This window comes from Mauremys mutica, chromosome 23 (genome assembly GCF_020497125.1).
Source record: "Mauremys mutica isolate MM-2020 ecotype Southern chromosome 23, ASM2049712v1, whole genome shotgun sequence".
Classification (NCBI taxonomy): domain Eukaryota; kingdom Metazoa; phylum Chordata; order Testudines; family Geoemydidae; genus Mauremys; species Mauremys mutica.
In genome coordinates, this window is record NC_059094.1 from 12,548,704 (window position 1) to 12,575,458 (window position 26,755).

At 44.6% G+C, this 26,755-nt stretch overlaps 1 protein-coding gene across 1 annotated transcript in view; it reads right to left on the minus strand.

The window, feature by feature from the left end:
• Positions 1-1,079: 1,079 nt before the first annotated feature.
• The window catches only part of MAN1C1 (mannosidase alpha class 1C member 1), an 85,182-nt gene continuing 59,506 nt past the window's right edge, over positions 1,080-26,755 (minus strand). Inside the window, exons 5-13 of the mRNA XM_044997676.1 lie at positions 25,117-25,197; positions 21,592-21,686; positions 14,487-14,610; positions 11,341-11,434; positions 7,385-7,500; positions 7,037-7,256; positions 3,499-3,671; positions 2,496-2,611; positions 1,080-2,035 (exon numbers count right to left, since the gene is read on the minus strand). Coding sequence (XP_044853611.1) covers positions 1,912-2,035; positions 2,496-2,611; positions 3,499-3,671; positions 7,037-7,256; positions 7,385-7,500; positions 11,341-11,434; positions 14,487-14,610; positions 21,592-21,686; positions 25,117-25,197 — 1,143 coding nt within the window. The 3' untranslated portion in view covers positions 1,080-1,911. The remainder of the gene's footprint in view (positions 2,036-2,495; positions 2,612-3,498; positions 3,672-7,036; positions 7,257-7,384; positions 7,501-11,340; positions 11,435-14,486; positions 14,611-21,591; positions 21,687-25,116; positions 25,198-26,755) is intronic.

Here is a 26,755-nt window from a genome sequence, read left to right on the forward strand (position 1 = left end):
AAGTACCATTTGTTTTTACTGCAACATCTAAACACTTGTGCAGAAAGGAAATGCGGTTTGTGCTTTGGGAAAGGAAAATAACATGAACAAAATCAAACTAGACAATCTGAATGAAATGCCAGGAATCCATGTTAACGGGAGTTGGAAGGATGCTTTTTAAGACCTTGCTGGGCAGAGTTTTGGTTACTCATGACATTTCTTAATCCACTGCAAAAATTCTCTTGGGTTAAGCTTATTTCCCAGCATCAAAATCCCTCAGATAAAATAACTCACTCCCAAGACTCTTATTTACAATAATCATCCCTCTGGGCCAAGCTTACCATCCAGTATCTTTATCCCTGGGATAAAGGTTAAATCCTCACATGACAATATTCTTTCCCTTTGGGACTTGGACAGGCATAGATTTAAAAGCACATTTTTCTTTTCCAACTTGCTTTTCCTTTCCCGAGTTGCTGAAGAAACTAATCAGCATTTCACAATATGAGAGAGGAACGTGTCTAATGCAAAGCACCAGGCAGCTTCTGAATGATCCAGAGCTGCAGGGGAAAGGTTGTCGATGAAACGAATAAATCTGAAGAGGGACAACTGAAGGGGAGGATGCACAGCTAGGACCAGCTACTAGAGAGGACCAAACAATCACGGATGTGAGTGAGCACAAGGTCCAATTCTGCAATCATGCTGAGTTCTCGATCAATGGAATTTGAGGGCACTCAGCCTCTTCCAGGATCAGGCCCATAACAGAGCCCAGAATTGTTCTGTGATGCTCAGAACTGGATTCTGATACCCTTAATCATGTTGAAGGACTTTGCATGGGCTGTCCTACTGAAAGTCAATGGGTCAACCTACAAATTAAGGTACTTTTCAGTGCCAGAAACAGGATGAGAATCTGGCTCCTTCTTCTCTCCTGTAACTTCATCCCAGAGATAATTACAATATAATGAGGAAGAAACTTGGATGGGGATTTTTTTTTTGGCTAGGAAATAAGATATTTAATTGAGATCTTGCTACCCCACAGTTGAACAATGAATAAGCAATCTAGGAGAGTCGAAGAAGGTTGGAATTACTGACTATACAATTGCTAGATTATTTCTTGAAATAAACATTTATTGTAAATTATTCTCAAAAATCAACCGTTATTGTCAGCTGTTCATTCCAAGGATAATATAGCAAGTCTTTGACAGTTCTGGATGGATAGCTGCTAATGTCGGATCAACCCAATTATGCAACTTATTTTACAAGACCTTTTATTCTATTTCACAGATTTGACTATTACAGCAGTGCAATTTATTACAAGTGACTCATAACATTTAGTTCCAAATAAAAGTAGAAAAACACAAACATTACAAAGGAAAGTTACATGTGATGCAATATACTGGAAATATGTTTTTAAGAGCACAGGAAAAATATATAAAAATACATTTGGGTCAAGAATTTTGCAGACATTTTTTGTTTTAGTTACAATGTTGACACCACGTAGAAAGCACAGTATATTGAAAACTGTAATTAAAAATATGATAAAATCCAACTGTATATAAAAGGCAAAAATCAAAAAGAAAAATGAAAGGAAGAACAAGGGGGGAAAAGTCTATTGTATGGCAAACTTCCAATCCTTTGGCCACTAGAAAACAAAGTCAGTGGATTTCGTATAAATTCTCTGTATAAAGGAATGTCCATGATCTGTTTACAATATGGCCCAGAATCAACATCTTGTGACCAGGCTAATAGATCTCCTCATAGAGGAAAACAAGGTGCTCATGTCACAGTTTATTCTCCCCAGTATAATACTGTCCGGAATTGGACTAGTGCCCCAAAATACCATTTTAGGAACATCGCTAATTCCTTTAATGGAAAGGAAATGCAGTAACCCGCTATAGAGTGCCACCGAAGTAGGGAGCTTGAGTAACAGCATCATTATTGCATGCTTGCTTTCGCTTTAAAGTTCATGTGGTTCACCGGCAGTGGGTGGGCTTCCGTGTTGAATACCCAGTCTTCCAGAGACAGCACATCATCGTCACAGAACAGAAGATAGAGGTACCTGCAGCCACATGGCAGGAAGAGAGAAAAGAAAAACCGGTAAGTTGGGTTACAGAAAGACTCTAATGTGATTCCAAGTGTACATACAAGGCCAGATCCTCAGGGCGGTAAATGGCGTAGCTCGAAATCCGTACAGCTAAGTTGATTTAAACGGATTTAGCTGAGAATCTGGCCAAAACTCCTGTTAAATACAGTGCATGTGCTGAAAATGACAGAGCACTTGGGAAACTGCTGAAATTGATCCCAAAGCAGGTTCACCTTGCTTTATGTAATTGTTCTGCAGAAGAGACACAAAAAGCCTGCAGTATCCCATCATCTTCCCCAGTTTGCTCTGCAGGGAACCCAGCGCTTTCTAAGATGACGCTATTGTGTATTTTGCATGAAGATGACCCACAACATAAAGACTTTTGTGCCCCGAGAGGAGATTTATTCTGAAAGCTCTCTCATGATGCTAGACTTACTTTAATGTCTCTGCCAGAAAAAAACTCTGTTGCATGTTGTCATGGCTTGGGGTGGTGGTATAAACATCTCGGATCCCGGAGAAGCCTGCTTCTACTCTACAATATTTTTCCAGTGCCTGAGAAAAGAAAATAAATCTCAGCGACACACAGCTACATGGAGTCATCCGTTAATCAGCATCAGCTGTGTTACAAGTCAGGTTTACAAATCAGATTCAGGTTTTATAGCAGCTTCACTCTCACTGAAGAGTTTGATCATTACCCAAGAGTCCAGGAAAGATGCTAGTTCTAATGAAACAGCTGGAAAAAGGTAAACAATGTCCAGCTTATTGATTGCTTGGCGTTGATGCTCCCTCCATATCAACAGGTGTCAAAGAGTAACTCTTTGCTTTTACACAGCCCCTTTCCAAGACACTTTATGAATGCCTGAATGCTGCCACTGAAATGCAACCACCTCTGGGGCTCAGTGGAGCAGCCCTGTGCACATCAGACCAGAAAACAGTGCTGGAGTGAGAAGACAGTCTAGCCGGGAAGTCTCTCTGGGATCTTTTACATCCTCACAGCACAGAGAAGATCTTGTCTTTCACAGTCTCATTCTGAAGATCCAAACAGAGTATTTGATGCTCATATCTCTACCTTAATACGAGCAGGGCTGAGTCGACCCTGCAAGAATATGAAACTATGGTTTCACGGAGTCTAGATAATTCCAAATGTGAGGCTCAATCCACTACATCTGACATTACTACATTCATAGCCAGTACACTGTCTGAGGTCTGCGGCTCTTTTTTCCTCCAAACCCTGTAAGGTTTATCATTTTTTTTAATGAAGCCCAAACATTTTCAATGATCAGCAAAGAGACAAAAGCAAATGAGGTTTCTCTTTATATTACTGTGCGGTAGCTAAGACATGACATTGGCTAATACAATTAAAACTCCGCTTATCCTTTTCCTAGCCTAGGAAAAGATGCCTGTAAGAATGGTTAATGCTGCGTAATTCATGATCATACCTTTACAACTTCCCAACCCCACTGTCTGTATTTCGGATCATGGGTCAGCCTCCACATGTACATGTAGCTTTCTACCACTTCAGGGCGCAGTATGTAATAGCGCTCGCTGAGTCTGGTGGCCATGGCTTCTGTTCCAGAATCAAAGCGAAAAGCTTCAGGGCCAAGCTTGGTATCTGAGCAAGAAAGAAAAACCCACACACATAATCATCACCTTTCAAAATTCATAACCGACGCTAACGGGTTTGATAGGTGTTTTTATGCTGCATTAATACAGCCGAGGCTTGCTATGGGGTGCAACAAGCAATCCGTCATGTCAACGCATCAGTATCCGTTCAGATACGGTGTCAAACAAGTGCAACTCTGCTGACTCAAAGAATGCGCTTACTTATCCCAGCTCTGAATATGGCCCAGTAAAATAAGTGGAGAAATACGAAAAGTAAATTGAAAGGGCTTCTGAAAATAGCAGACTGGCCCATGGCAACAAGATCAAAGGGTCACATTCAACCCTGGTGTAAGTGTGTGCAAGAAGTCACTGGATTTTTGCCTGGGCTGAATTGGGTCCTAAGACGCCTGATGGACGCTCTCAGAGACATCTCTCTCACACCGGATTAGGGTCAGGAACCCCCACCGCTTCCACTGCAGTCAACAGGAGTTGAGAGGCGCTGAGCAGCATTCTCAGGATCAGGCCCTAGTGAGAAACATCAGCTAAAAAGCTCCTACGGCAGAGCCCTGGAAAAGGAAACTATTCAGAGACAATGTAGCCATGCTGTTGATACCCCAGTGCTTCTCATGTTTATATGTTGTCACAGGTACGGGTCTGACTTCATGGTCACTGGGCCCTCCAGACGGAGCAATCATTAAAGGACAAATGCAAAATACTCCACTTAGGAAGGAACAATCAACTGCACATGTACAAACTGGGAAATGACTGCCTCGGAAGGAGCAGTGTGGAAAGGGATCTGGGGGTTATAGTGGATCATAAGCTAAATATGAGTCAACACTGTAACTCTGTTGCAAAAAAAAAGCAAACATCATTTTGGGATGTATTAGCAGGAGTGTTGTAAGCAAGACACAAGAAGTAATTCTTCCACTCTGCTCTGATAAGGCCTCAACTGAAGTGTTGTGTCCAGTTCTGGGTGCCACATTTCAGGAAGGATGTGGACAAACTGGAGAAAGTCCAGAGAAGAGCAACAAAAATGATTAAAGGTCTAGAAAACATGACCCGTGAGGGAAGATTGAAAAAAATTGGATCTGTTTGGTCTGGAGAAGAGAAGACAGAGGGGACATGATAACGGTTTTCAAGTACATAAAGTTGTTATAAGAAGGAGGACAAAAAATTGTTCTCATTAACCTCTAAGGATAGGACAAGAAGCAATGGGCTTAAACTGGTGCAAGAGACATGTTTAGTTTGGACATTAGGAAAAACTTCCTGTCAGGGGTGGTTAGGACTGGAACACGCTGCCTGGGAGGTTGTGGAATCTCCATCACTGGAGGTTTTTAAGAACAGGTTAGATGTCAGGGAGGGTCTAGTTATTACTCAGTCCTGTCTTGAGTGCAGGGGACTGGACTAGATGACTTCTCAAGGTCTCTTCCAGTCCTACGATTCTATGATCATTACTGTACAGTCATGAGGGATGTTTTTCAAAGGGACGATCAGAAGTTAGCTGGAACTGTGTCTGCGCCACCCTTTCCTGTCCTTTAGCTTCTGGTATGTTAACTCTTCTTTTGAAATGGAGATCGCTATAAAATAGGATGGAGTTACTTTCAATTGTATTTTCTGATTACAAAATAATAAAAAACTACTAGTGCTTTGTCCTTCTCAAGTGCCTTCCATGTGAGGCTCTCAAAAGAAACACACACTCTCAGAATCCCTATGAATTAGAAAATTATCACCCCTATTTTACAGATGGGGAAATTGAGGCACAGGGGTGCCTGAGATCAAGCCGAACCAATGACAGAGTTGGAAACAGAATCCAGATCTCTTGGCCCCATGTCTGGTGCTGTAGCCAAAAGACTATCTTTCACATACACACTTTGTTTCTTTACACACCTTATTTGCCCTACCTGGGCCATGTTATAAGAGTGAGAGAACGGGGAACATACAGCACGAACAACGCGCATTGTTTCCTGAGCACCAGGGAAAAGGTTAAGTGCACAGCTGCTGTCTGAAACACTGCGAGCTGGCTGATACGACAGCAGGGTAGCTGCTGATGGCAGGCTTAGCGCTGTCCTTTTGATGGTGACGGATACACTTGAAGGTGAAAAATGGCTCCAGGCAGTTGCTGCTAGCTCAGACGGCCTAGCTGCAGTTCTGCAAGCGCTGTGAAAAGAGTTTGAAAATACAATTCCAGCTTGGCTTGAAGTTTGTTAGAGCTGCTTTAGGCAAATGAGCTCGACGCAGCTCATAAATATGGGCTTGTTGATGCAGTTAAGACATGAAACAATCCAAAGGACCAGTTATCAAAGAGAGGCACATTGCAGGCAACCCTCCTGGACAGCAGACTGCAACTACATATACTCAGATGTGCTAGACAAATGCTCATAAAGAAAGGAACAAAGTCCAAATAATTACAAGCCTGTTGAAGCTGGGTGTGTGTAGAGCTAACCACAGCCCTCGAGTCATCAGCAAGATCTTTTTGGTTATACGATCTTGCCAAATTACACACTATAATAATACCAATACCTGGCACTTTTATAAATGCTTTTCATCTGTGGCTCTCAAAGTGCTTTATAAAGGAGGTGAGTGTCATCATTCACATTTAAGACAAGCACTTCTAGCTTGAACAGCGACTTGACAAGGGGTCGCCACATTTGTCCTGTTGTTAGCATGGTTAGTCTTTATATGTCTGCATTGAATGCCTTACCTGAAAGCAAATATTCAACCACATGTTGTTTGCGAAGAACGCTGTGTGAATGAGAAAGATTTTACTGAATGTGGGGAAATATGGAGAGACTTACGCAATCTTCTCTTAGAAAGGCTGCAGTAGGGATTTATGGTTTGGGTGCGTTTTAAGAAGGAATAACAGAACTCAATTCCCTGTTTCTAACACCCTACATAATGCTCAACTGCTCATTTAGCTTGTTTCAGTTGTATATTGTGGGAGAAATTAAAGGCAGATCAGTGCTTTACTCCATTTCTTATGGCAATACCTCAAAGTGCTGATATATAGGAACACAGATCACTCCTTTTATAGGGAGAAAGCATGGCTTTGTGATTAGAGCACAGGACCGGGCTTCAGTAGATCTTGGTCAGTTACCAGCTCTGCCGCTGGTTTCTTGTATGACTTTGCGTAAGTCACTCAACCGCTCTATGCCTCAGTTTCCCTATCTACAAGGGGGATACTAATATTGACTTTTCTCACAGGGGTGCGGCAAGGACAGATGAATGTTAAAAGCCCTCTTATTTTGATGGTAGATGCTGCAGAAGTGCCAAAGAATTACTCAATCCTTTTCGCATGCGAGATTCATTTTTTTAGCGGCTGTAAATCCTTACCTACCACAGTAATTTATCAGCAGTACTTTAATCCACAATGTTTACCTGAGCGTGCATAAGATTCATGACACGTGTGAGTAATCTCTGCAGCTAGATCCACATAATGTTGCTTTTTCTCTTCCGCTGCTTGTTCTGCTCCAAGGGCTATCATGCCACCAGAGAAGCAAGCCAAATGGCCCATTTTGTGATCCAAGACGCCACCTCTCCATTCTGCAATGTAGGTCAATCCTCCGGCAGATTTTTTAACCAAATGTTTTTCTATAGCCTAAAATGTATTAAAAATCAATATCTGAACACATCTTGCAGGAAGGAAAAACAAACTGCTTTGACTAACATTCTGTTGGACAAAATATTCCTTGTAAGAAATACGGCTGCAGAAGCAATCAAACTTACCTCGAGTGCATCATTATACATCTTTTTCGCTTCAGTGTCTCTCTTGTCTGACATCAGCCAGGATTTGATCAGATATTCATAAAAGCTGTCCCCCAGGCCTCCCACGGAGACGTGGTCTGCAATGGTGGTAGCCAACAAGAGATTGCTGCATAACTACTTTTGCACACGATTTACAATGCACAGTCGCTTTACCAGTCAGAACAATTCCGCCCTTATTAAATAGCTTAACACATTTCTCCCCCCTTTTTGGTTTTCTGTTGGAAGCTAGCATTAAATTGTTTAGAAAATTAAGAAGGAAAGTGTAACCATAAGGAAAACATTTGGTCTTTTACCACGTGCCAGTTGCCCTTAATAAAACTACTCAAAGCTTTTACTTGCCAGGGTTATTTACATGATAAATTGAAGACGCTTCCTGTTTATGACATAAAAACCATATCCTGGGCTAAGAAACTGAGAGCAGGCACATACATGGATGGATCTGCAACTATGCATGTCCACTGGACATCACGGGCCAGATCCTCAAAATATTTAGGTGCCTAATGCTCGTTGAAAATAATGGGAGTTAGACACCTAACTACCTTTGAAGATGTGGCCTTACCTCTCACTCGTCCCCTCACAGAGAGGGGGTGTAACAAAAGGAAGAAGGGGAGAATACGAATTGGATATCGGCATCACAGCAGAAAAAGGATGATTGGGCAGAACTGCCAGCAGAGGGCACCCTGGCTGCTAAAGGGGACCAGCTGTTTCTACTCCCTGCCTGGAGTGTGATACAGCCTGCATGCGGAAGTCCTAGGTTTCTGGTATATTAAAATAAAGCCAGGTGGGGAGATGTGCACTGAATATTTACTTGTGGGGAAATCAGATTTCCAAGGCTCAGATTACATAGTGGTACGACCTTACTGAAGAGGAGAATGCTAAACAATCACTATAGGAAGCAGGTTTGACAGCGCAGCGGCAGGTGTCTGCCTGGGGAATCAGCATGGGAAACAGCTGGACAGATTTCCATCTTTAAAATGCAATAGGGAGAAAACCCAACACTACTTATCTGGAGCAGCCAAATTCACCCTTCAAATGAGCAAGAAAAAATACTTCTCCTAGCCATTTAAATATGGAACGGACTAGACCTAGTAACTAGGGTACCCACCTACAGGTCTGCATGGATTTCATTTTAAATGTTAAGAAGATACAGTAAATTTTTCGGATTAGCTGTTCTGTTTTTCCACTTTTCTGTGTGTGCATATCAAGTCCTGGGGTTTATTTTGAACACTAAATCCTATCTAGAGGAGAGATCAACAGCCACGCATTTGACTGACCTGAAGAGCAACATCTCTGATAAAGTATGTGGCCAATGAACTGCAGAATAAACCATGGCAAAACAATGGGATTAGAAACCCAGATTCGGGAAAGAGGATAGAATATTTGACAAATACAGGCTTCGGACTGTCTTTAAATGGAAGGTGTATGATCCTAGGCATGTTAGAACAATCACTAAAGCAAGAGTATTAGAGCAGAATTGTTTTCCACATGTTAAAAGCAAGGCCAGAATTTGCCTCCCAGGCCCGGTGCGTAAACAAGCCATTAATTTCACCAGGGAGCCTGTGCTTTAATTTTCAAAAGCCAACTACTGCAGCTAGCAGAGCTTCAGCATTTCCTCCTCATTGGGCTGGTCTGATCATTTGCTCTGGTCACGGTTACACCTTTTAGGGAAAACAGGACAATTCTAAGGAAAAGGGCTTACTGCAAACAGCTTTAACAAAGAGAAAGAAAATGAAAGACTGGCACCTATGATAGTCCCTGTGGCAGGCAACAGCTACAGTCTCTCTCTACCTCGGCATCTGCCACCAGCTGACTCTTAGGTCCATCAGTGAGTTCCTAGGCTGAGCAGTCTCTCGGCTCCCTGGATATCAGATTCGGATCATGAGTCCAGCTGACATGCTGCTGCCATAAGAAGTCTGAGGTGCCATCAGGCCATCTTAGCCAGCTGGTGAATTTTTCTCTAATCCTGTGGTGTCAACTCTGCCTCCAGCTCACTCCAAACCATCTAAACAGGGGCAGTTATTAACCTGAGTGGTGCCCCAGCAAACCTCTGGGGAGCCCTGCAAGCATTACAAAAGATGGGATCAGGATGTCTAAAATGGATTAAATTAGTGGATTTAAATGGAACCGAACTGGTGGCCAAACTGGATTAACACTGAATACACAAAAGTTCTACACACTTAAATCTAGTCACACACTTAGAAGAATATGGGCATAGCTCTTTGGGAAGTGATGCATTAGCAACCAGTTATCGGAATGAAAGACTGACAAATCTGAGTCATATTATTCCCCCCTCCCCCTGTGCTGCAAAGCAGGCAGGACTGGCACTTTTGTCTGGGGAAATGTACCATGCTGATGCAAACGGTAATGACCTAAAGAAAATATCATCACAAGGATGTAGCACTAGGATGCAAGATTAATTTTTGAAGTGGAAACATTGCAATAACTCTGCAAACACAAATGTGAAGGGACAAGTGAAGCCACTTACAAGGGGATGTGGATAATTCAGAAAGTCAATTAATGGGACGAACCGGGGAACTGACTTTTTTCTCACTGAAGTTCTGGTTTACTGGGACAATTGTAATTGTTCAAGATGTTTTGCTGGGACTATTTTCAACACAAGCCTTGTCGATTGCTGTTAAGAGCTGTTGCTAGGGCAGTTAAAGGTCAGGGATTGATCACAGCTAGTGCTCTCTCAGCTGTCTCATACAATAACAGCTGGGCAACTGCCCTGTCAATTACAATTAGCACTACTAATATAGTGCTTAAAAAGGTCACAAGTGATCCAGGGGAATGAACAGAGTTGCAGAGACATGAGGCAAAAATTGTTTCAATGAACTTTGCTTAACTGGGACCAGTCTGAATCCACTGAGGAGGCCAAATTAAAAGCACCCTCTACTTTACTTCCTGGTTGATTGTAAATAGCAATGCCCTGAGTAAAATTCTGCTGTCAGACCAGTAATGCAATGGGGTGAGAAGGGCAGAGGCAGGGGCTCTGCACAAATGGGGAGAAGTGGAACAGAGGCATCAAGACTGACATACTGGAGAGCAATATTTTGCCTTTGAACAACAGAACAGACATTGCCCGGCCTTTTCTCTGGATATTGGAAGGGTGAAGTGGCTTAGGAAGAGGCAGGATCAGAATAAAGACACTGTTCCTACTGTCCTCATGATCCCACATGTTCCTCCCTCTTGCACACCTGTATTTTCCTCCTGGACCAGTGTTGCATTCCTAATAGTGATGCAAGAGACAGACAGGCACACACGCATCCCACTCATTGCATCAATAGGAAAATCCAACAGCCAGTACCATAGTAATGGGTGCATTAGTGCATGTATGAGATTGACTAGAGGAATAGCAGGGCAGGCTTCCTTCACTCCTTATATTTCTCATGTTGTTTTCTGGGGAGGATCTCAAACTCCACTCTCTTACTGCTTCTCCAGATGACTTCTTACTTGCTGCATTAAATATAGTAACTAACCAAATCTCTTTGGTCTCATCCTGTAGCTTTCATGTGTAACTCCCAGGGAGGACAATGGGATCACTGAAGTGAGGATGGGGGCCTTAAAGAGACATGCCAACTTTTAACGAATCATGTAGCATAATCCTACCATGTACCATACTGTCCCATGTCCTATGAGTTCTAACCCTCACTCTGGAGGTGAGATACTCAGCTGGGAATAAGATTCCTGTGAAAGATGATTATACTGGATCTTCTCAATAAGGTTACCTTTATCTAATCACCATGGATAATGAGTTCCTTGACCAGCATTAGTGAGGGCTGTTATCAGGCAGATGAGAAATTTCCTTGGCTCGCTGTTCTTGCAGTGACAAATCACCTTCTAAAGAACAGCGTAAATGCTGAAAGGCATCAGTAGCATTTCCTGAGCACAGCTCGGAATGAGAGTGTGATACTTACGCTGTACCCAGTTCCCAGTCACTGGGCTGAGAAAGTTAGGATACAGGCCCTGCGGTTTCTCAATTCTGTTCAGGACTTTGCGGATGTTCATCACCTACGAAGAGGAAACAGAAAAGACACTTCTATTTTTCCAGTAAGAAATCCAACATTTCTGCACTATAAGTGAAACTAGCGAAACTTCGCAATTAGAATCATAGGACTGGAAGGGACCTCGAGATGTCATCTAGTCCTGTTCCCTGCACCCAAGGCAGGACTAAGTAATAACTAGACCACTCCTAACAGGTGTTTGTCTAACCCGCTCTTAAAAACCTCCAATGATGGAGATTCCTCAACAGCCGTAAGCAATTTATTCCAGTGCTTAACCACCCTGACAGTAAGGAAGTTTTTCCTAATCTCCAACCTAAACCTCTCTTGCTGCAATTTATAGACTTTAAGGTCAGAAGGGACCATTATGATCATCTAGTCTGACCTCCTGCACAGTGCAGGCCATACAATCTCACCCATCCACTTCTATAACAAACCCCTAACCTATTTAAGCCCATTGCTTCTTGTCTATCTTCAGAAGTTAATGAGAACCATTTTTTTCTATTGGTTTTAACATCCAGTTAGACAAGCAATGGTCCAAGGAGAGTGTCATTTATTGTAAATGCTGCTATTGTTTCAGGATTGGGAAATGAAAACGATCATACCCCTTAGGGAAGGGTCCTCAAGAGAGTGACCTTTCTACAGGAATTCTGAGGCCCAGGGGATAATATTCGTTATTAAATTCTATAGGTTTTTAGAATAATTTCTAGAGTCTCACCTATGTCCCAATTCCACAAGGCACATAAGCACTTGCTTAACTTTGAATTCAATGGGATTGTTCACATGCTTAAATGTAGGCATGTGCTTAAATATCTTGCTGAATCAGAGCCTTTCATTCCTAGAACAGCCGCACTTAATTCCTACAGAGCCTCTGTTGGTTTCAACCCTATTAAACACAACAGGACTTTTATGTAATGGATGAAAATAAATTGTATGCAGTATATATATTCCATTGTAACCTACACAACAGCTTATATACGCTAAACCTTTTAGAAGATTAGACAATTTATATGCCAAAAGCTGGCCACACAGATTTAAATCAGTGTTTCCAAGGAAGTTATCATGCTGCCCGACATGTACTGAAGTTTAGTAGCATGGCACATTAATGACCTGTTTGAACAAAGACATGGACAGACATTATTCCCATTAAAAATCACACGAGTCCCAAGCTGCATGCTAATGAGCTGATTTGCTCCTCTGAAGTCATTTCCCTCCGGATGGCTGGCTGAGCCCATATCCTCCTGTGCTTCCTCTCTCGCATGGTGTTATCTTTAACCCCATACATTTGCAGTGGAATATAATGAGCATGTTCAGGGTGGGAGAAGGTTCTCACCCTAATTCATTTGCTGGGTTTGCAGCCAGAAAAGGGGAACTCGATTGGCTTCCAGAGAGATGGTGGGGACAGACTATCCCAATACAGCACAATTTAACAACAAGGAATTTGGGATTAATCCTAGATTTAAACACGCCCCCCACCGCCCCTTTGCCAACCCCTTGTGTTTTTGGCACACATCTGCCCTTCACTCAGCTCCCTTTCCCACCCCACCCACTTTCCTTTCTTGTCTCTCTCTTCTTTCCCTCCCTCCTTCTCTTTTTTCTCCCCTTTCTGCAATTTATCGTTATCATTTTCCTCTTGTATTATTAGCCTCCCTTCTTCGTTCCACGTTTCCATTTCTTCCTTATCTTTCCCATTCAGTTTCCACTTCTCTTCATTTTCTGCTTCTCTTTCCTATTCGACATTGTATCTCTCATTATTTTTTCATGGTCTCTGTTAGCTTTTCTCTACCACGCTTCACCATCCCCTTTCCATTCTGCATCTCTCTCCCTGACCCCCAAATCACTGAGCAAGCAGGGTGGCAGGCTAGCACTGCGAAACATCCTGCGAACAATCTGTTCTCAAGCTATTTCCCTGGAAATACAGGGAGAACGATCTAAGTATTCTCACCAACACTGGTGCTCTGGGGGTGATCCATTTTCATCAGTCTCACAGGGGAGGTTCTGACGCTAATTGGAGTGATTTGTTTCCCTCAGAGTGAGTTCCTCAGGGAACACGTGGAGAAAGCTAATGATAGCTAGTATCCTACAGTATATTAAGTTGCTCTCACATGCACTATAAGATCACTTGGAAAAAAACCTCAAGGTAACATGTAATATTCATAGATTTTAAATTTAGAAGTTACAAAAGAAATCCAGTGTGTCAGCTGTCAGACCTTTCCCACGTAGGAGACCTTTGCGAAAAATCCCGATGGCTGGAGCACTGCATTTAAAGTCAGTTTAGAGCAGCAATTCTCCACGGCTGCAGTGCAGTAATATTAACATACCTGAGTTATTAACCATTATTGTTGTGGGATGCACCCGGCAGGTTAATATAGCCTGTGCCTCTGTATTTAGGACTTACTTTTTGCCTCAACTTACTAAGACCGAGGCACAAAAAAACGAAGGCATCTGCCAGTCATCACCACCAGGAAGCAGGAATGTGGACGGGCCAAAAAAAATGTAAATAGGAAAAAAAAAAAAGTCTTAGGAGTCTTCCAACCCCAAGTGGAGCAACAGAACCTCAGACAGATAAGAGTGTGGTCAATGCACAAGACTGGTGCATAGATATGGCACTCAGTCCTTAAAAAATATAATCAGTGCTGCAGACTCCATCACAGAAGGAGTCATTAGACTCATCGGCATGGTGCATACACGAGTTATTCAGCAAATTCTCTCACATGATGCACTGACTTGATGTAAAGACATACGGTGGGACAGTCAGCTGAAGTGCTTGTGCTGACAGGCTGGAGGCAAGGCATTTGCAGGGGAGAGTCCCTGGCTGCCGGATCCCGTTAGTGACCTCCCCAGCTCGCAAGGCACATATTTATAGTCACGTGTCTGTCTCTGGATCGTCACCAGAAAGGTTTCTCTTGTGGTGAGCTGGGGTGGTAAAGCAAGGATGGCTAGCTGCACTGTCTGCTCTGGGCGGCTGCACGTAACATGCTCCTTTATGTCATAAGCCCAGATGCCCGGGTGACGGGTACATAAGAATCAGTTGAGTAAAGAATGAGTAGTTAAGTACTTGCCTTTTCTGTAAACACTGGGTTTCCAGAGAGCTCCGTGAGGTGCAGGAATTCTAAATGCAGGGTGCCAAATTCTGCTAAGATACTGCTCCCTGCAGAGGCCCAGCCCCAACTCCAGCTCATGCCACTGTGAGGACAAAATAGGGAGCCTTCATTACCAAGCAAACACAGCCGGTTTCTCTACAAGCCCGGGGCAAAGCTCTCCCTCCGTATGCCCTGGGCAGATCCTGCATTCGCTCTGCGGTGTGGAACCCCTACTAGATGCCAACGGTGTGGAGAATTTTGCTTTTAACCAGTATGGCTCAACGGCATTCACCGGTTTACAGGGACCTTGTGTGTTGAACAATTAGTGGCACCAAAGAGTTCTTAGCTTTATAGGGGTAGTTTGGCCCAAGCAAACAAGCCGACTGAGCAGGTCCACTGGACAAGGCAATCGCAAATAACCACAAGCTCCTACACAGAGATGGGCTTGAACTAGTCCCTCGATGCAAACTCACACAAGTGCTGCATTGGTGGGAAGGCACAGAGGGAGGATGGAATCTGAACCCAGGTTTCCCAGATGGCTCATCCCTACAATGGGCTAATCCAACGCCCCAGATTCCTGGAAGTTTGGGAGGCTTGAAAGCCTAGTTTTGAGGTGCAGCACTACCTCTAATCTGACAGTTATACAGCGCCTCACATGCTTTGTATGCCTCTACATTTAACACCATAGAATCATAGAATATCAGGGTTGGAAGAGACCTCAGGAGGTATCTAGTCCAACCCCCTGCTCAAAGCAGGACCAATCCCCAACTAAATCATCCCAGCCAGGGCTTTGTCAAGCCTGACCTTAAAAACCTCTAAGGAAGGAGATTCCACCACCTCCCTAGGTAACCCATTCCAGTGCTTCACCACCCTCCTAGTGAAACAGTTCTTCCTAATATCCAACCTAGACCTCCCCCACTGCAACTTGAGACCATTACTCCTTGTTCTGTCACCTAGTACCACTGAGAACAGTCTAGATCCATCCTCTTTGGAACCCCCTTTCAGGTAGTTGAAAGCAGCTTCCTCATTCTTCTCTTCTGCAGACTAAACAATCCCAGTTCCCTCAGCCTCTCCTCATAAGTCATGTGCTCCAGCCCCCTAATCATTTTTGTTGCCCTACAGACATGACACATTCAAAAACCATCCTGGGTTCTAATATCCATGCAGCCCAATGTTCTACTCGGAGACACCCTGACTTCCTGGGCCTCATCTTACAGACCTTGCGAAGAACGGAGGGCCAGATACACCCACGGAAAGCTAGCAGACACTGTATAAAGCTAACTGTTACACACTTGTTCGGTTCTTTGTTTGGATCTACTCTCACCAGACCCTTCCCCTCTCCCTCCTCCCACAAGCCACTATTCTTTATGCTAATCTCCAGTTCTGCCAACTCCAGGCAGAAAGGAAAAAATCCCCATCTCTGTCACTGCATCAGCACGGTGGGAGTAAATGGGGAGGGTGTGTTCGAACGGTAAACAGCACATGGGGGTCCTGTGGTGATAAGGCCTCGCACTGGATTGCCAAAGGGGGAGCTCTCTGATCACTAATGTTCTCACTCTTTACTTGCTTTTTCACTTGACCCTTTTCCTGCCCCAACCCACTGCTATAAATTACAGTTCTCTGCAGCGATTCTGTCTCTCACAAATCTACACAGACAGGAAAAGTGACCTATATCTTGAGGGATTAATCCCAAAATAGCCGCTGCAGCTGCTGGCCCAGGGAAGCTCAGCGGTTCTCTTTCCAGCAGTGATGCAGGCTTGAGCTCTCAATTACCATGATTCTTGGTAGATATTGACAATATTACGTATTTCCAATCAGGCGCCTTCCTTTTTTAGGGTAGCCAGAACCATCGCTGAAACCGAGGGAAAACACTAGATGGCGCCTGAAGGCGTCTCTATCAGAAGAGAAGGATTTCTGCTCTTGATCAAAGGCTAAAACTAATGAACTTTCACCAGAAAAATGTTACTCTTGTCTGAGAAATGTAGAAAACATTTTTAGGAGCTGAATTATTCCTTATGGCTCCAGAGAAACGCAGCAAACCTTTCAGCAGACAGCCTACTCCCCCTGTAATTTAAACAGAATGTTCTCTTTCTGTCCAAAACTGGCTGCAAACTTAGCTATGTGCACTTAGAACAGCTGTCCCAAAAGTGATTGTATTTCAGCAGCAGTGGGGGGAATCCCACTGTCCATATTTGGAGGAAGGGTACAGTAAATGCCAGCTCATTTTGAGTGAGGTTAAATGCAGTATTAGTTTAATATCGGCTATATTACCGTACAAGACTATATCCTGGTGTTGGACGGATGCACTACTAAATGATCTCGTGGGTGTTGCTTTATCTGTCCACTAGGACCCTAATAATCATATTTTCTTTAACTGCTGCACTGAAAGAATAGGAAAAATACGACCTCACAAACAGAAATCACCTAATAAGCCGCTGTGGCAGGTAGGGCAACTTCCTGTATAAACCTTGCTGGATGAAGTTTAAGTTCTTTAGATGTTCATTGTCTTCAAAATGCAGATATTTACGTATTATTTTGGGATTGTAGGTAATGTCTCCGGGGGGGAGACAGCTAGTGTAAGCCTGGGATGTGCGATGAGCTTCAAAAGGACTCTTTTAAAGAATGTGCCCTACAAGAATGAACTTTTGGTTATGTGGGTTTCCTAGGAAATCTCTTGAGGGAGGTGAACGCAAATGCAGCCCCCCATCTCCAGTTAGGAAAGCCCCAGCCTTTTGAAGCTACGCCCTGGGGAAAGGTCCATTGTTTGCTGACCAGCTGCTCCCTGAATCTCAAGAGCAAAGACCCCCGCTATATAAAAGACAGGCCGACTTGTTCATGGGGGTTCTTGTTCTGAGCAAAAGGTGTTATGCACTCGTCACCACAAGAAAATCTCTGTGTGAGGCTGAACGACTGACTCCAACCAGAGTCCTTGTTGGGGATGGAAATGATCTCTGGTCAGCTTATTAGCACTTATTAGTGTTTAGATTCTTTTATTGTTTTAATGTGTTTTCTCTGGAATGCTTTCCACCTTGAGAATAAATGTGCTTACTTAGGAAAAGCTGTGTGGTACCTTACAACTGTGGGCAATTGCACTGTTCATAGGCTGGCCATTTTGGTTATTGGGCTTACTGGATAAATAACAGTGTAGGCAGGGGGTCGTGCAGCCTGGAAATACCCTGGCTGCTACGGGTTGGTCCACCAGAGATTCAAAGTAGGACCTAGGGAGAGGTTTGTTGATCAAACGAAGAAGCACCATCATATAGAAACAGACTCCATCTTCGCCAGCCCTCTGGATTGAAGACAAGCAGGAAGTGGCACTCTGCAGAAAGCATGCTCTAGCACTAGAGCTCAAATGGACTTGGTTTTCCTCGCTAGCTTCTCTCCTAACAGCCGAGAAACATTCCTTCCAAAGACTTGATGATGACACTAGCCTTTAAGGGAAGGGAAGACGTGCAGCTCTAATAGTAACCTTATTCCAAAAAACACATACTGGTATTTAATAATGATCAAAAGTCTTTTAGCATCAGGCTGGGCATTTCCACAGAGCTTTGCAAACAGAGACTATGACACAGTCCTTGCCTCGAAGTGCCAAAGTAGGAAAGAAGCAAACACAAGTCAAGATACAGGCTAATCACTCAGAGAGGTTATTGCTTAGAGGGAAGGATGGCGTTTTGGAAGCAGTGGGTTTGAGGAGAGATGTGAAGGCGGGATTGGTGTCTGGTAGGCAGGAAGCAGGAAAAGTCCAGAAGGCAGCAGAAGACAAAGCAGGAAGCCTGGAGTCCAAAAAAGAGACCAAGGGATCAATAAGGAAAGGGGACTGGAGGGAGTGTGGGGATTCACTTGAGGGGGGAGAAGGGAAGGATGAAGGGCCAGAAAGGAGAATATTCCAGTAATCGAGACGATCAAGGCATGGGCCTGGGTTTCCGTAGTGGGAATAGCAACGAAAGTTTGGATTTTGGTGCTATTAAAGAGGTAGGAGTTGCAGGATTTAGGAAGGGTCTGATCATGGGGGGAAAGGAAAGAGAAGAACTGAAGACTGCACCGAGGTGACAAACCTGGGACATGGGAAAGATGGTGGAAGTTGTTAATAACAGAGAAGGGGGAGCATAGGAGAGGGATCTGGAAGTTCAGTATCAGAAAGAGTGAGTTTGAGATTGTGGAGGAACATCCACGGGGAGACATTAGAAACAGAAAGGGAGAGGTTGGCGCTAGAGAGCAAGTTATGGGAATGGTCTATGTAGAGAACCCTGTGGAAATGGATGAGATCGCGAAGAGAGAAATGACGCTAGAAGGCGAGGGGGGGAAGGTAATAAGCACAGAACCTGAGGGATCTCAACAGACAAGGGAAGAGTGATCAGCACTCAAAAGAGATGCTGAAGGAGCAGCCAGCAAGGTGGGAGGAGAATAAGGAGAGCAGAGTTATGAAGGCAAAGAAAGGCGAAAAGACTAAAGAAGGGGTGATCAACTGTGTCAAAAGCAGAGCTATCAAGAAGAACCACCGCTCCCTGACCTTAGAAAGGAGAAGGCTATTAGTGACTGGACAATAATTTCTCTGGAACAGAGTGTGGAGGCAGACTGCATTAGATCAACGAGGAGAGGAAGTGTAGACAGCTGGAATGAACAGCATGCTCTAGGACCTTGGACAGAGCATTCTTGATGGCACAAGGAAGGGGCAGACACACTGCAGAATTCAAGAGTGCAAGGGCAGGAGGTGGCACTGAAGTGAGTGGAGGAGATAAGGCAGTAGCGCCCATCGGAATAGAAGCACCATGATCTTTCTCTTCACTTCATTAGAACCTCTACACAGACCTGGCCTTGTGCCAGGTCTCAGGTTTGTTGTGCTCAAAACTTCAGTAAAGAACATTCCAAAAAAGGGTTTATGAAACTTCATCGAGCCTGGACCCTGTTGGGTTTCTGTGAGTTAGCAGATCCTGGTTGCAAAAGTAGAAATAAAAGGGTTGAGAGACTGGGCTTTAGTTAGGAAAAACCTTCCGTTGGTTTTGGCATCTGACTGGTAGGAAGTTTGTCCCGATATTCAGACTAAATAGACCCTCTTTCAAGGTCATCCCACTGCTCCTACTTACACCTCCATGTACTGTATCCCACAGAACAACTCCTCTCATTCTGGGGAGCTTTCACCCTTCAAATGCAGGCTGTTCGGTATGTTCCCACCATAGCCAAGCTCCATACATTTAGCTCTTTTCATCTTTGCTCCTACTTTGTTACTGCTGGCCCCCTAACCAGTTTCAATGCTCTTCTCAGAGCTTTAGCCAGTAATGCAGATTCTTGGTTTTAGGAAGCCTATGGCTATTTTGATTTTCTTCAGTATTAGCCAAGGTCATCAGCAAGATATTTCAGGATATCTGGGCAGATACACTCTGTCATCTTGATTGTCTTTACAAAGGGTAGCGAGAGGTATGGCATTTCTGCAAAAGGTTAGCCTGTGCTTGTGCTTGTATTGCGAAAGAGGCACCACATGAGACTTTATCATCAAGCTACGGTGCAGAATGTCATTCCTGGAAGGATACAATTAAGGTGGTGGAGACGTTCAAAGTTTTCATTGCGTGCAGAGTTAAGCAGAGGGTGACAGTGACATTTGAGCAATGGATCACCCCGTGTTACACGTTCAACGAAATCTCGCACTTTACAGGGAAAGGAACCCAATGGCAGATGTGGGGGAGAACGTCCCCGTCTGCTGCTCTTAGTGTTGTGGAGGGGAGGGTGAAAGGTTTTTGTGAAGTCATGTTTTCTATTCTCAGCTTGTGTGCAGTTTTTAAAATCCCAGGGACTTCAGCTAGTTGGCATCAAAATGAACCTAGTCTTGATGGGCTGGAAGAGTTGTGTAGTACTTAGAACTGGGGACAGGGAACCAATACTCCTGGGTTCTACTCTTGTCTCTTCCACTAAATGACCGTGGGCAAGTTATTTAACCTATCTGCCTCAGCTCCCCGCTTTCTGTCACATACCTCAGAGGCGGTGTTGTAGCACTAAGGTCGGGTCTACACTGAAAACTTGTATGGGCACAGCTGTGTCTCTCAGGGGTGTGAAAAATTCCTCCCCCCTCCCTCCCCAAGAGATGGGCTGTGCCAACCTCCCCCAGTGCAGACAGTGCTAGTTCAATGGAAGAATTCTTCCATCGACCTAGCTACTGTCCCTCGGGGAGGTGGATTAGCTACAGCCACGGGAGAGCCCCTCCTGTCATCGTGGTGAGTCTCTACACTGGAGCACTGCAGCTGTGCCACTGAAGCAGTTCAGGTGTAGATGTCGCCTAAGTGAATGACATGCATGTTGTGGAGTCTAGGCAGGCAGAAAACTACATGGACTACGGCTATTCATACACATTTGGATACAAAACTGTCATTGGCCCCAGTCTATTTCTCAGCTCCCATGCCTGGAGCTTGTACAGATCCAAAGAAAGCAGCACCATGCATCTAGCCTGGCACACTGCAAAAATGTGCAGAGCAAGCGGAGTTCTAAATGCAGCCCACCAATAACATTCAAAGGCAAATGTGAGTGGGAACATCCTATTCCAATGGGGCAGCTCTGCCAGGAAGTGAAGGAAGAAACTGTGGACTGCTTAAAAATTAATAAATCACAGCTGGATTTCATGTGAGTCACCCTTGGTTACTGTCAAGATGCCTCCTGGAGTTTGAGTTGCCAAAACAAATATCCTCCAAGAGTCAGGAGGGGAGATGCTACAGAAAGATGCTAAAAGAATAACTGGTTGAACAAAAATGAATAAGTTCATGGAGAACAGGTCCATCAATGGCATTAGCCAAGATGGTCAGGGGTACAACCCCATGCTCAGGGCAACCCATAATCTCTAATTACTAGAAGCTGGGTGTGGAAGAAAAGGATGGAACATTCCATAATTGCCCTGTTCTGTACACTTCTCCTGAAGCTCTGGCCACAATGCTGGAGACAGCATACTGGGCATAATGGACCATGGTCTGACCCAGCATAGCATCTCTTATGTTCTTAGAGGCAAAATGCCCCTTAGGAACAGTTGTTACTCCTTTACAAGTATTCAATACATAAATAAGACCCACTGCTAATGATGGGAAAATAATGAGGTGTGTCTTGCCTGCCCAGATTTATGACACCCCGGGGGATACCAGTCGGGGTGTTAAAGGCTGGTAGAAGTTTCTCTCCAAGTTCTAGAGCTTTGTTCTTGAATACCTGTTAGACAAAAAGAGGAAAAGAGAGTTACAATGTACAATGTATTGCTTGCTAGTATCAGTCATGTTGGTTTTCTAACACTTCACTTTTCCATGAACACCCAGACAGACACAGTTATAAAGTGGGGACATTACAGGGCTTTCATTTCCAAATAGTGGGGTAGCCCCACACCTACATACTGGGATGGGCCTGAACCAAACCCCATGAGGAAGTTTCGATCTGGACCAGAATTTATGGATGGCCCCTGGAGATCCACAACAGACCAGTCTAAAATCCTGGATCCCAACAGGCTTCAAACTTTGGATCTGGATGTGAGCTTTACTGTAACAGGACCCAATGCCGCAGAGGAGAGCTCCCTTTCTAACCAAGTTCAAGGATCAGTTCTGTTAACTTCTGACGCAGAGTCCTGGGTTAATGAGTTTGAAAGTTCCCAGTTGGAATATACCTGGCATTAGGACATTTGGCAGTTTCAGGGCACTGGGGTTTGCGTGAAGCCTTTTCCCTTGGTTTTGGTTCTTATGGACACACCCCTTGTGAGTTTTACTTTGAACCCAGAAATTCAAAGTTAAGCAGCCAAAACTGCCAAGTTTTGCCCTATTAGGGGACAAACCCATCATGTTTTCCATGGCTTCCTCATGAAACCAGAGATCATCCCAGGCTCATTAAGTGAGCTCAGCTTGGGCTTGAGGTTTCACTGTCCTAGTTCTGCACAGCTTCCCATTGCCTAGAGATCTTAGTGTCTGTATCTGTACAGCCACCCACTGCTACATCCAGCTGTTCTCCTGAATCTCTGAAACCTTCTAAGTACTTTCCCTTGGAATCTGAAGCCAAGTTCTGCATTAGCTGGGGGAATAGTAGATAAACTGGATTATGCATCTGTATCTTGCTGTGCTAAAACGTGAGATCTGCCCACGTGGCACAGATCTCCATTCCCTAAGCTACTGGAACTGCTCCTTTAACCTACTGAGCAAAGACCAGTTTCTTAGATCAAAGGTGTCCACTTCTAATGCTGCTGGCTGCTCTAACACCAATGACGGGCAGCTGGCTGGCAGCTTTGCTCAGAGTATTGTTACAAGAACATGCCTTTCCGGGCTGATTTGAGTTGATCCTGCAACGCATGTCTTTGGGGACAAAGGGTCCCCTTTTAAGAACTTGTTATGGGGGGATGGAGGAAACAGAAGTGAATACATCAAAATTACAGGCCATTTCTAAGGATGAAGCATGCTATGGTTTACAAAGCAGGTTGTTGACAGCTCACATGACTTCTAATTTCAAGTACACATATTTTATACATACACCACAGACACTCCTTTACGCACTACTAATTTTCAGAGACTGGACTGTCGTGGCTAAATTATCACCCTTTCAATTCCTAATTTCGGAGTTATATTATTCTGATCTAATAACAGTTTATGGGGGCTGGCCGCACAAAGCCACCAGACACAATTATTTTGGGACAAACTGATACAAGCAATAATCTGCGCTCAAGAGATTAGTCTTGAGCAAGAGACGCCCGTAAGTGACAAGAGATCAAGCACAAGCCTTTTACCTCTAACCTCCCCATTTCAGTCCAAGCTGTCATAACGGTTCTAAGAAAGCAGGAAATGATTGCTCTGAGGAAACCCGAGCTTGTCCATGGGCTCTGAGGCCTTTGTCACAGCAGAGGAAGGTAGAGGGATCTGGTTCAGAAGGGAAATCCATGAGAAAGTGACCAGATTATCGAGGGGGGAGGCACCGAACCGATACAGGACAGACACTCTCTAGCCTGCTGCCCAGGCTTTATGGTTTTGGGGGTTCGCTTCCTTCTCTGTCAAGTTGAAGTCAATGGAAGCTGTGAGCATGAAGGGCTGCAGCACGGGGCACTAGATCTCTGAGGGCGTTCCCCGCTGGGAAATCCCAGGAGGAAAAAATTCCTGTAACTCATCCAAAATGCAGCCTTAATTATGGAGCTTTCACCCAGGTCTCCACAAATCGAGAGACCTGTAATTTCCTCCTATCATGGGCAGCTCCGTATTGCTCCAGGCTGGCTTCTGCTGGAGGGGAGTTTCTTGAAAAGGTTATTTACTCGTTGCTTAAGGCCCAGTCCTGCAGCCGTATGCCAGCAGAATTCCCATTGAGATCAGTGGGATCAGGCCGCCTGTCTGCCGAAGATATTCAGGGTAGAGGAGTAATCTCTTGATCGCCTCACATCTGGTTTTAAAATTCCAGCACAGCTATACTATGAGACAGATTGTGTGTTCAGCTATGGCCTGCATTTGGGAGGGGCAGGGGGGAGAAGGAGGGAGCAGTGTTTTCAGTGGGAACCTTCTGATTTAGCCAGAATTCATTGCAGGCCTAGTGTTCATTGGAAGGCTGCTCCACCCCCCTTGGAAAGGGTTGCCTTTCCGCAGAGGTCAGCTCAGCTCCGCTGGCTGAGTGGGGAAACCAGGGGTTGGGGCAGTTCTACCAGACGTACTTGCTTGGATCAGTCCTTGTGTAACCCTGTGGTGAGCGTGTGTTACAAATCCCACTCTGTGCTGATCCACATAGGATATGAGTTGTTACCATCCCCACCTACGAAGCCAAGGCTCTTCAGCTCAAGCTGTTTCAACTCAGGCAGATCTCTGGCTCGATCCCCAGTGTGTTGGCCATAGGGGTGGTTGTCACATCAGTCACTTCCTCTTCTCAAAGGAAGCAGGTGGCTCAAATCCCGGATGAATCCCCACGTATGGACAGCCCTCTGGGTTCACACATGGGGACTGAATCAGGAACCTCCAGAGCTAAAAGCGTGAGTTGTGACAGTCTGAGTTAAAGAGACATACCCTGGTAGCTGGGGCTTGTAACAGAGTCATATCCACTGCGGACTGGCACAGGGTGGGGCCTGTAACACACACTCACTAGTGCGTGACATTTGCACACTAAAGAAAGGCTCCTTGCACATGGATGGCATTAGCCACAACCTGGCCCCCTGCTTTATCAGTGCAAACTTTTGCTACACAAAAACAACAACAATTTTGGGGTTTTCACAAATAGCTGCACTAATAAGCTAACATCTAGCCACCAAGGCTACTCGGAGTGAGCCCAAAGCTTGCGCTATTGCCTATATTTAGGCTACAGAGTAACAAGAACTGAGGGAAAGGCAAAGATCGCGGCAAATGCATTTCAGTGGGGACCAATGTACCAAGCTGAAAAACGATCTTGCTAAAATTGTCCGTTGGAGAAAAGATCTTTATAGATGAGCCAGGCATGGAAAGCATACGGTAATTGTGTGAGACTTAATTAAAAGACTTAGTGGGAGTTCAATATTAATAAAAAACAGGTTTAGCCTCTTCTTACAGGGGGATTATTTGATGTTCAGTGGAGCGCTGCTGGGAGCCACCCTATCCAGAAATACACCTGCACATTCATTATTTGAGACCGTGAGGGATACGCAGGATGTGTAGAAACAAACCTCTTCACCGGTTAGGTAGTACGTCGTCAACAGCCCTCCGACGTAACGAATGTTCACTTCGAACAAGGAAGCTTCTCCATTCTGAAAAGATCATCAGATAGTAACTGGAAGGTACAAGTGACACCTCATAGCATCCATGCAGATGTAGGGCTAATGAGAGTGGCATGGAATAATTCTAGGTACGTTCACAAAACTCTGCAATCCTTATTCACGGTTTAATAACACTTTACCTTTTACAGCATCTTTCATCTGGGATCTCAAAGAGCTTTATACATGAAGCTTCACAACCCTCTAGGAGGTAGGTTAAGTGAGCTATAAGGATCGCTTTGCCACCACTGAAATGGTTTCTGGGTAGAACGCAGCAGCTGTTTAATAGCAGTGAAACGCTACACACCAGGGTATGAAAGGAAGCGTGAGAAAGTAAACTTTCTCCAGTTGAAAATGCAAAGGCAATGTAGGTAGGCAGAAAACAGGTACCTAAGTTGAAAGCTGGACAGGACACTGGAGTTAACATCTGTATTCTTAAAAGAAGGGCAGAGGGATTTTGAGAGACCACAAGAAGTCAGGACTGTTTTTAATGGCCAAAAGATGGCACCCTCCTGTACTGAGCTTTCTTGCTCCATACGGGAGCATTCCTTCAGCACTGATTCAGCGGGGAGAATGCCACCTTGTGCATCACCACGACGACTTCCTGGAGAGTCCAGATGTTCTCTGGAGGTCTCCCATTCAAGGATTTACCATGCTCAACCCTACTTAGTTTGTAAGACCTGACAGGACCACAGCCCAGGGTGGCACAGCTGCTGCCACACTGAGTGAGGGACAAACAAACCAGTGCCCACGTACCCTGCTAGGAGATGGTGAACAGGCAGTGATGTGGTTCCCTGAACCTCTTAGGAAGCCACTCACCTGGAACTAGTTAAGATCTATTTTATTCCAACTCCCGATCAGCAAATGTCAAAGCAATTGCCTTCAAACTGTGCTTTTTAAGCTGTGCTCCTGGACTGTGAACCTGCCAGGCAAATTATTCCTTCCCCTCAAATAAACACATAAAACTACCAACAGGAGGCTCTCACAAGAGTGCAGCGATTTCAGCAAATGGGCTAGAGAGGCAGGAATTCTCTACCCACTGCATTAATCTGTCCCTTCCAACAATCCCACTGGGTTACACATGAAAACAGATGTCTCCTCCCAGGGAAGGCTGGAAGGATCTGAGACACAATTTGCCATCCAGAGAGGGAGGCAAAAGCCAGAGGAAGCAGCTCAAGATCACGTAGGAATAAAGGGGGAGACAGAGGGAGAACCTGGAAAAGGCTGGACTGGAAGGAGGAGAGAAAGCAAAAGATCCAGGTTGGGAAATAAAATCAGTGGACCTAACATAGCAGCAATTAGCAACTAATGGTTTGTTTGCTGGGCACTAGTTCTTAGGCTATAAATTAATCAGGATCATGGCGCACTGCTGTACACACAGACAGATGCTGGTTAACACAGGCATCCGTGCTGCATCTTCTTTAGAGTCCTGTAATTATTTTGGTCCCTCGGCCTCACTGTCTCACACTTCTCTAAGCTAACTTCCACGTCCCACGTAGTCAATGGTCTGTCTAGGTATCTACACCACACTTGCCATTAGTCAGTAAATCCA